Raw genomic sequence first — 10,695 nt, 5'->3', positions numbered from 1 at the left:
TAGTGACAGGACAAGGGGTAACGGGTTTAAATTGAAAGTGGGGAGGTTTAGATTAGATATCAGGAAGAAGTTCTTCCCAGAGAGGGTGGTGAGGCACTGGCACAGGTTGCCCAGAGAAGCTGTGGATGCCCCATCCCTGGATGTCTTCAAGGCCAGGCTGGATGAGGCTTTGAGCAACCTGCTCTAGTGGAAGGTGTCCCTGCCCATGGCAGGGGGGTGGAACTGGGATGATCTTTAAAGTCCCTTCCAACCCACTCTATGATTCTACAAGTGGAATATAGAATTCAGTATGGCAAATAGGAATATCCAGTGTACAAGACTCTCAAAGATAACGTATACTATAAAAACTCTATGGTTAAGACAATTAAGTCCCAAGACTGTTTCAAACAGCTCCAGCTTTAGGATCTTTAATTATTTAAGTCATATCACTGAATCAAAAGAGGTCACTAAACCCAAGCTTCTGTATTCTGCTTCAGATACAGTTATGAAGCAGGAGGTTTGTAGAGGAAGTATGCTTTATATGCTCAGTGTCAACTAGCTTGGAATACAGCAGCTTAAAAATTATTACAGATCAAAAGTGAGTGATTGATTCTTTAGCACTTCTCCTTCCAGTCACTTCTCGCACTATGTTCTCAGTCATGTCTTGTTTTGACTTAAAAAAAAAAAAAAAAAAATCAGGGCACAGTTCCATTTACATGACTCATCAGGTGTTCTTCTGGGAGCTAAAAAGAAAAATAAATTTAATTACTATCATATAGTACTGCAGGCAACTTTCAGGCTGAATGATAATCAAATGTCATTGGGAAACATATGGCATAATATGAGATTGGCTGAACTCCATCATCTCAAGGAGTACTGAAAGCCTTCAAGGCAGCACCCACCTTCGGTTAGTAATTCCTTTCAGAAGAGCCCATTTACTCGTCCTGACACTGGGTCCAAGTCTATATCATAGAAACAGGGTCTTGTAGGAAGTCCTGGCATAGTGCTCATCTGGGCAACGAAAGACAGAATGTTAAAATGGAAGCAGCACTGTTTCATGCAGAAGATGCAATACCAAATCACTGCTGAAGAGTCCGATGGCAACAGCCCATGCATGTTCCTTGCACACGAACATAGGAGCGGGATGATGGTCACGTACCATTTACTGTGAGAATCAGGAACTCCCAGCTCAGTAGGAAGATCTGGGGGTTTTGGTTTTTTCTTTTTTTTTAATGTTGAGAATTTAGTTTGGCTTCTGCTACTGGCAGTGCCTGAGCCCAAGATTTGGCAAAGTACATAGATATCCAGCTGACCCGTTAACTGTTAGAGGAGCCTTCGCAAGGACTTTGCTGTGGTGAGACAATTACTTGTGGCAGTTTCCTGCCTATTAAGATGAGGATACATGTTTTAATACAACTTGGCTGACTGCGAAGTCTCAGTTGAACAACTCTTCAGCAGTCCAGAACTGGAAGTGTTAAATAATTAGGAATAATTATTGTTGAGAAGAGAGTTTAAAGAATCTGTGGGTTTAAAATTTTTTTTTTTTAACTGGGATAAAGCTTAAATAGAGATGGAGAGGTCAGTTCTCCTGCCTGGAACATTTCTGAGGCGTTCAAGTCAGAAGAGCTGTGCAGCGGCAGAACTGAAGCCAGCAGAACAGCTGCCAGCAGCATGCCTGCCTCAGGCCAGCCCTCTCCAGTTGTCCCACTGCCGAGTACCCACTTTCAGAGCTGTGGAACGTGGCCCGATTTTCTACCGCAGCTGACAGGTTTCCCTTCTCTAACTTGGCGTTTAGCCCAGCAGCACACGTAGGCTCAACACAGACGCTCTGCAAAGGTGGGCAACTTGTGACCATGCTTGGTAGCCTGTGCCAGCGGTCAATAACCCCTTTAATAGAAAATGAAAGGTCTCATTTTCTATCTGCATCATCCGGCCTCAGCTTTCGCAAACAGTATTGTCATGCCTGTCTCCATAAGATTAAAGATCTCTTTGGTAACCTGGCATTTTCTCCCTGAGCAAGTATTTTATGTACCAATCAAATTACCTCCCAATCTTCCTTCTGATAATAAGCTAAGCAGCAAGGAGGCAAAGCTCTACTGCTTAGGCGTTTTCTATGGTTCTCCAAACCGTTTGGGGGAGCTTTTGGGAGTCCCAACCCATTCTTCTAGGCTGTTTACAAGTGCTAACACCAGTCCCATATGTACCGTACCACTGCAGGTCTCGCATGGCTTGTGGGGAGGTAAAAAAAAACCCCAAAACAAAACAACAACAAAAAATCACTTCAGGGCTACTCTTGGTAACAAATTCTAGACCTGCACCAGCTTTGTGTCAGAGCTGCTGCTTCCGCAGACAGAGAAGAGCCCCATTCCTTGTCTTCGCGTTCAGCTGTACAAACATTTTGCTCTTGAGGGCCACGGTGGTAAGAGATTCAAAGTGCCTGGAGGGGTTTTCCTGTTCTCACCACAGTCACTGCCAGTCTCCGGTCACGCAGAGCAAGCAGCTTCCTATTTATTTACGTACCACTGAAGAGTCACAGAGCTTTGCAGGTCTCCACCCACAGCCTCAGAGGGCCACAGCAGGAGCAGAGACAGTGACATTCAATAGTGTAGGAGGTGCTGTATCACTGAAGATGGGTCTGACTTTACTATTTCTTGCACTTTCTATTTTGAAAGTAATGGTCAAATTTTCCTCCTTTCCTATCCACAGAGCTGCCCACAGTGGCTGCTCTGCTATCTCTTACTTAAATGCAGTCTGCTTAAACCCTGAATTTCTATGCAGTACAGTATAATTTCCATCCAGGCTACTAATTTTCTGTACAAGTGTATACAATGCTTAATGCACTGGTTTTCTGAGCTGAAAAAATGAACTTTTCTTTCATTATCCTCCTCCCCCTCAGCACCACATGTGCTGAAAAAGAACACAGGGCAATTCTCACTATTTACCTACATGAAAAAATGAGACCACATGGATGTCTTTAATCCCCTTGCAGGATTTGAAACAAACCCAATACCAGCTAGGCATGTATTATGTATTGCACTTGTGGAATTTCAAGAAACCCTGCCACTTAGGAACTAAAAAAAAAACCAGAGCTGAATAAATAATTTGCTTCCAACTCATCATCAGCACCAGAAGAGAAACCCAACCCATCTCAGTCCAATGATTTATTTCACTTTCATTATATTCCATGCTCAAAGTTAAATCTACATAATCTTTGAAACTGTATTTCCTTTAGAATCTCAAAGTATTTAATTAAAGTAAACCAGCTTCAACTCTGAGGCAGAAAACCCCAAAATTCAGAAGTTGAGAAAAAAGAAAATGTGACATAGCTTTGTGATTAACTTCAGATAACAATATGCATGCACTGGTAATTCATTTCACCTCGAATTTCTCAGAAGAGCTTCTGCACAGAGCTACATACTTGCAGCATCTTCAGCTTACAGTTCAATGGCTGCTGCCAAAAATGTATCCTGCGGCTAACACACCTCCGGCTGAATGGCTTTAAAATAGTGATCTGATTCAAAATGCCCTGGATTGCTTCTCAACAGGACATCCCTTTCCTGGTTTTGTAGGCACCACAGAAGAGTGACCTGCATGTCCCTCAGCAGAAGACATGCTGTTAATTCTGGCAGAACTAACACCGTGATTTACTAGATGTCCAAGAAAATATTAAGAATCTGGAAAGGAGCAGAAAGGAAAGAGTCCAACTTCATAGAAACAGAAGACATCCAGGAAGAGGGCTAAAATGTTAGTTTTAATGTCTGAAAACATCTTTCTCTTGCGTAGCTCACTAATGCTGCGTACCCTTTCTTTCTCCAGTGCTTATTAAAAAAACCCAATAAAAATTGTTTGGACTAAATCCTGGCTGGCAAAAAAAAGTGCCATTAATAATAGGAACAAGCATGCTATCCTTTAATTTCATACCAAAGCACACATTACTCTTTAAAAACATGGATAAGCCAGACTTTAATCAGGATGTGGTTATTTTATTTATGTTGGGTAGTCTGGAAACCCTTACGTGCCTTTCTTTTTTTTAAAGAATTAAAAGGAAAAGATATTCAATATTTAGCTAGCATTTGAAGGAAGAAGGGATCCAACTCTTAAATCAGCAAATTCCATCACCTGACCCATGCACCCCTAATACTTTTGAAAGCTTATTAAAACAAACATCTTGCCATGAAGACTTCAGAAAAAGATTCAGGCCCCCAAAATAAGAAAAACACAGAACTGCTTGCTCCAACTGCTCCATTCCCAAAAATAATCTAACAAGGTACTTAATATTTGCCCAGAAGAGATTCCCAAGGTAAGACTTCCAGTGGATCCTTTCATCTTAACATTCTTTCTTGGTGCAAACCGTAACATTAGTTCATTTGGCAGGTAGCTCCTCTTTCTGCCAGGCAATTCATACTGAAGCTATTCCAGGATCCTGTTTCCCTCGTAGCTACTCCCTCTCCTCTCAGCTGACATGATACCAGTCATGTCCAAGAACAGAAACTTAAAAACTCGAGGGCACAGTGAAATGAATTGTTGGAACTGGTGCAGGCCGAACAGCAAATAGATGGTCAGCAAAACCATGAGAACCAAATGGGACGCGGGGCTGATAAGTGATGAATAGTGCAGGTCAGCTTCACTTTGGAGGGGTCTCATCAAAAGTTATTTGCTTTTTAAGCTTTGGAGGAGTTTTCTTGTTCTGCCCTGATCTGCAGGTGTAGACAGACTTCACCTGCACTACTGCAGAGTGCTTTCCTCAGGAATGCGAAGTCACAACAGCGATGAGGTGGGCCAAGGATTTCTCCCATCCTCCCTACTAGACTGCAGTTCCCAGAATTCGTTAGCTACAGAACTCATCCTTTCCTCAAAATCCAGGAAGACAGGGACGTGAGACCTGAGGAGTACACTGGGGGCTTGCTAACTATTGAAATGTCAGATGAATCCTTTCCCTCTGAAAAAAACCCACACTATTAAGGGCATCTAATACTCTGGACTCTTAAAACACCAACTGGAAATGGACTCTCCTAAGACAGCTGTTCTAACTGCTTCCTGGAATTCACACTGAGGTTTTTTCCTTGCCCCAAGCTGAGGGTTTCACTCAATCACATACCGTTCCTATGAGTGGATACAGGAATCCAGCACCAACACTGGCCCGAATGTCTCGGATTGGCAGAATAAAACCTGTAGGTGCTCCTTTTTGTTCAGGGTCATGAGACAACGATAAGTGAGTTTTAGCCATGCAGATTGGCAGGTTTCCAAATCCCTGGGAAAGGCAATGAGAAGAGAGAGAGAGAGAAATAAGTGAAAACCCAGTAACTTGTCCAGTGCACAAGTGTAACTGATTTATTCTGCCATTCTCTGTAGACATCAGACATTTTGTCAGGGCATTTTGCTCTTCGCCAATTGCTTCAGCCACAGCCTGTCAGATCTGCTGACCATTCTGCATCCCCATTCCTTCTCTCTCAAGCTCTCTCCCTGCCCTCTGCTAAGTATTAAAGAAAGAACCACCATGGCCCCCAGCACATCCAACTAAGGAAAAAAATTAATGGTATGGAAGTGTCAGATACACAACCTTGATAGCTAACTTTCTACTCTCTTCCCAAAATGTTAATGTAAACAGCTCAGAACTGAAGTTCTTGTTCAGCTGAGGTCAGTTAATTAGAATTGTTTGATCAATGTAATTGCAGATCACGAGGAAGTGGAAATTACATGCCTACGGTATTTGTATATTCTTTTACAAGTCTATCAAAGACACATGAACGTGAGAAACTATACATGCCAGGAGTAAATGGACTGCAAAAACAAAATTACTTGAGCACACTGCAAATAAAGAATGGCTGGTTCTCACATTGCCCTTCAAGTGCCTTTACAGACCTTCATTAATGCACAAGCAGATAAATTCACAAGAACTTCATGCTAGAGAAGAGTACAAGCAACACAACAACCAGAAAGCATCTAATTCAACAAGCAGTTGCCAAGTTCAAAGCTTATGAAAGTAGACTTTTTTCCACAAGAAGTATTGTATCACCTGTGGAACACTTTCCTCAGTATAAATGTGACTGCCAAAAATCCACATGGGTTCAAAAACTAATTAGACAATTCAGTGGAACAAGATTTAAAAAAAAACAAAACACAACAAAAAACCCCAAACCAGCGACTATTCAGCACCAGTGTGACCGGTGTAGTTCCAGTAGTTCCTAATTCCTAAATTGCTGCAGGACTGGAGAGCACAATAGAGAAAGATCACTGAATCCTGCCCTCCTCTCCCCACACACTATCACAGGTGTGCTACTGGGCCTCATGAGTTCTGTTTTCTCCAGTAGAAGAAGCCAGGGCCAGTTCCTCCCTCCCCACACCACCTCCTCTTCCTCCTCTGCCATAGCAGCATCTAACAATTCCTGGACAAGGACATGATTCGGGTGACGATTCCCTTCACACACAGTTTGACCATCACCATTCAATATGATGAATTCAGTACCAGTTCAACTGGTATCAAGTGATGAGGAAAAAACTCACTTGCTTAGTGTACAAGGTGACTTTCTCCTGTGCTTCTGGAAGTAGCTCAACGTCACTTGCCCCGTAGATCTGCTGTGCAATAAGTCTGATCTTATCTATAACAGGGAGCTAGAAAAAAAAAAAACCCAAACCAGACAGGCAAGTCAGTGAGGCCAAACTACAAAGAGCAGTAGCTTCATAGCAGCTTCACAATCCTTCATACAAGTTGTGCAATGTCCATCTGCAGATATAAGAGCTATTCCCATTTGCTGTAGGACAAAGCTCTACAGTAATTTGGGGATTATTTAATTTATCTTGTTGCAGCTGTTTCTCTTGGTAAGAGGAAAAACTAGTTTACTACAGTCAGAAACAAAAAGATAGACAACAGTATTTCTTATAATCTCTTCTTAGATGTTAATTACCCCCACCGCAAGAGAAACATCCCTATTCTCTCTCAAATCTAAATCAAAAAGTAGGGTATACAAGTTAATGCTTAAATGAAAGCACAAATAAAACAAGAAAAAAAAAAAGAAAAAATTGAAAGAATCTGTTAAGGAACTAAAACAGACACAATGACACAGCTCTGTACCTCATTAGGTTTTTGAATAGGGGCTTGCTATTAAAGGAGGATTCAGGCCATAACCTGGGAACTAACAGTGACTTCATTACTTCCAAGTCATCTGTCAAATCTGCTTAATGTATGCAGCAATTAGAAATACACACGGAGAAGGTCTTCCACCCAGACCTGTACTGTGACTCCATAAGCCTTACTTGCATAATAAAAAAAAAAAACAAAGCAAAAAATAGACAAGTTCTGTCCCATAGCCTGCTGTATTGATTCCCATCCTCAGCAACAAGTACACTCAGCAGCTCTGGTGTAAGGTAACCAGTTTGGTCAGGCTTGTTCCAGTCCGTGCTGACATGTATGCCTGTCTCAAGGTCATAAACTCCCCTTACGCTGGAATGTGGCTGCCCCGTGAGAAACCTGTTTGTCATCTCTAGCAGAGTCACAGCAGCATCTTTCAGTGTCACAAGTAAACAGTATTTCACTGGGTAGTCAAAACTGACTAACTAGGTCTTGGAGACTGGTGGAATAGATGTTGCGTTCTAACCCCAAATTTCATCTCAGTTTCTCAGAGCAGCCTCTCCGACAGCCTTCAGCAACTTACGTTAGTGAAACCCACTGATCTCCACCTTGTAACCGAAGTGCCTCTGTAATACTGCGAGTTCTCACCTCCACATTATAGAGGAACCTGAAGTTGCTGGGTGTCTGCGATGCTCTCTGAACAGCTTGGGCCAGTGCAACCGCTCCTTTACCCCCCTCTGCCCAGTGAGTGCACTCCACAGCATCGAAGGCTCCCGCTTCCTTTGCCAGTTGTACTACAAGGGCCAGCTCAGCCTTTGTATCTGTTCTGTAAGGAGAAGAGCTTGCACATTTGTAGCAGAATGCTCACAAAGCAAATTAACTGTTTGTTCTAACCATTTTCACTCCTGACAAGATCCAAAAGCTGTCCAAGGAAGTTGCAGAATCCAGCCATCAGGAAGCTGCTGAGGGGCTATCCACCTTCTCCACCTTGAGGAAGGAGGCTACTCCACAGAGGACCAGACAGCAACAGGTAGCTCTGGAACTACGTGCGGAAACCCCGGCCTACTGACAAGAGCAGCATTCCAGACGTTCTGCTGTTTCTGTCCTGTATCAGCAGTGCAACTCCCGTTTGCATCAGCAAACTCAAAAAGGCATTAGTATTGCTGATTCAGAGATGCTCAGGTGTGCTATATCGTGTGCCATATCATGTGCACCCAACAAGCTAAACCCCATAATTTCTCCAGATGAGCCAATAAGCATTTACTTCATCTGAAGAATGCTTAGCTGGCTCCTCTGCTTCAGCTGGCATCAGGTTTAACACACCAGTTCAAAGCCCTTCTGCTTTCATGGAGGCCACACACAAATTCTGTTTCCTGTGCAGTACAATATGCAGAGCCCCAAATGCTTCTTTGCAGGGCATAATTATTCCATATAGCAGACCACTGAACACAGCCTGGCTGACAGCACAGGTACCTCGCCACCTATTATGAGCTTAGATTCCACATCGTCACAAACTCCTTTTGTCCACAGCAATTTGGCCAGTTAGGGTACAACTGATGTCACACGACAGCCAATAAATCCTTAGCCAATTTAAACCAAGGAATGCGTTTGAAATGACTAAGCAGAGCTCCCTTATTTATTCAGCAACTTCCACCAGTGCAAAATGCTGCAAACAATACCTCGACAGTACTGAAAGCAAGAGTTTGTGTTAAACATAGCACAGCCACATACAGTGCCACAACTTTATACCCATGCACCACTTCCACATCCCAGCTCACTTACTTGAAAGCATTGACAGCCACTACTACTGGGACACCAAACATCCGTGCATTTTGGATTTGCTTGTTTAGGTTACTACAGCCTTTTGCCAACAGCTGAAGATTCTGTAAAGGTGACAGGAAGCATGTTTTATCGAGGCAGTGAAACTTATGTCCTAAATCCACTATGTCTGCAGCTAATGGTAAAAATGTCAAAAGGGGAATGAAACCACAAAGGCAACCCCCCAGGGCTGCTTTCTGAACAGTCCAGAGCAGTGCAAGCTCTTGGATGGAAGACAGGAAAAGGAATGACTCTTCTAATAATCACTGGTTTCAGCTGCCAAGCCAAGGTAAGAGAAATCCCTTTTTATCCTTTTTTTGTTATTCTGAGTAAGTTAATGCCAGTGTTCATTAACTCCCCACATTAAAGCCTCATTCTCCTCTCTGACACATCCCTCTTTATGTACTAAGTATCATTAGCAGTGAATTTCATGACACTTGTTTGAAGTCTGTGGCAACAGCTTTCAGTTTACACATTTACATTTTGCAGCATCAGAGACTATTCATGGAAATCCAGACATTTCATCCCTTCCTATGAAAACAATAATCTGTACAGAAGCTCCACAAGTGAAAAAGCTGCAGCAATGTAAAGAGAGCCAGATCAATTATCCAACTGTACACAACTGTTCAAGGCACAAAGACAGAAGCTGAGACTTCAGTTCACTTTCCTCTCTGCTTGCAAAGGAGTGCGAGGGGAGTAAAAACAAAAACTGCTGCTGCTAAGAAGAGAGTAATTAGAGAGGCACTCTGAGTATGATATGATTCTATGATTTTCAGAGACAATATTTCAGCCAAGTAATTACTCCATACTGAGAGGGTCAGGGTACAGAGTAGATATTACTATGAAAAATTGAGCACACAGACAAGGGCATGAGCTCAGGAGAAAAGGAAAGACTCTGAATACTGGCGAGGTCAAGTACAATAAATGCTTGAAAGAGCAGAGCCAAAGTATCATCATTAAAAAAAAAACCAAAACCCTGAACATTACAGCTTGTATGAGGAAGCATTTCCGTGGCAGCTAAAGAAATGACACACCGGCTATCCAGGCATGCACCACGTGACAGTATCGTGTCACGACTACTGTTAATCGGTCAACTGTCCCAACAGATAAAGAAGGTTACCTCTTCCATGTACTCCTTTGGTAAGGGTACCCCAGCAGTGACCTGGGAGAAAGAAAAAAGGCAAATAAAAGGAAAAAAAGAAGAAGCCTCATGAGATTTTTTCCATGACAGCAATTTGTGCTTGATACTCATTAAATGGCATCAAGAGATAACATTCTACTCCAGGCTGATCCTTTCTTTTCTAAGGAAAAAAGAAAATGAAGAATAAAAGACTGCAAGATGCAGTCACAATACAACAAGTGATTGACTGTGGTAAAATCACAACTGTCCCAGCATACAAGCACTTCATTAGGACAATAAAAGAAGCAAGTATGTACCTGTAACATAGAATCACAGAATCATAGAATCTTTTAGGTTGGAAACAACCTTTAAGATCATCAGGTCCAACTGTTAACCCAGCACTGCCAAGTGCACCACTAAACCATGTCCCCTAAGCACCACATCTACATGTCTCTTAAATTGGTACTTCCAACCCCCCCCGGGCCAGCCCCTTCCAATGCTTGACAGCCCTTTCGGTGAAGAAATTTTTCCAAACATCCAATCTAAAACTCCCCTGGCACAACTTGAGGCCGTTTTCTCTTTTCCTATCACTTGGGAGAAGAGACCAACCCCCATCTCCCTGCACCTTCTTTTTAGTCAGTTGTAGAGAGTGATAAGGTCTCCCCTGAGCCTCCTCTTCTTCCAGCTGAACACCCCCCGCTCCCTCAGC

At 42.7% G+C, this 10,695-nt stretch overlaps 1 protein-coding gene across 1 annotated transcript; it reads right to left on the bottom strand.

The window, feature by feature from the left end:
• Positions 1-268: 268 nt before the first annotated feature.
• On the bottom strand, positions 269-10,022 carry LOC104505363 (C-1-tetrahydrofolate synthase, cytoplasmic-like). The gene is made up of 7 exons (XM_010148465.1): positions 9,987-10,022; positions 8,831-8,931; positions 7,697-7,874; positions 6,484-6,591; positions 5,078-5,230; positions 882-990; positions 269-722 (listed from the first exon to the last, which is right to left on the bottom strand). Exons 1-6 carry the CDS (start codon positions 9,993-9,995, stop codon positions 901-903), a joined length of 639 nt encoding a protein of 212 aa, XP_010146767.1. The 5' UTR covers positions 9,996-10,022; the 3' UTR covers positions 269-722; positions 882-900.
• Positions 10,023-10,695: the final 673 nt, after the last annotated feature.

This window comes from Eurypyga helias, unplaced genomic scaffold (genome assembly GCF_000690775.1).
Source record: "Eurypyga helias isolate BGI_N326 unplaced genomic scaffold, ASM69077v1 scaffold10333, whole genome shotgun sequence".
In the NCBI taxonomy this organism is placed as follows: domain Eukaryota; kingdom Metazoa; phylum Chordata; class Aves; order Eurypygiformes; family Eurypygidae; genus Eurypyga; species Eurypyga helias.
The sequence above is the reverse complement of the archived record's forward strand: the minus strand, read 5'-3'. Positions and strand labels throughout refer to the sequence as shown.

What these genes read in the sequence shown, in the direction of transcription:
- LOC104505363 (XM_010148465.1), bottom strand. An exon ending in TCACCTTGTACACTAAGCAA is followed by an intron (nt 5,231 to 6,483) that starts GTGAGTTTTTTC and finishes TGCCTTTCCCAG; the next exon opens with GGATTTGGAAACCTGCCAAT. An exon ending in TGTATCCACTCATAGGAACG is followed by an intron (nt 991 to 5,077) that starts GTATGTGATTGA and finishes TTCGTTGCCCAG; the next exon opens with ATGAGCACTATGCCAGGACT.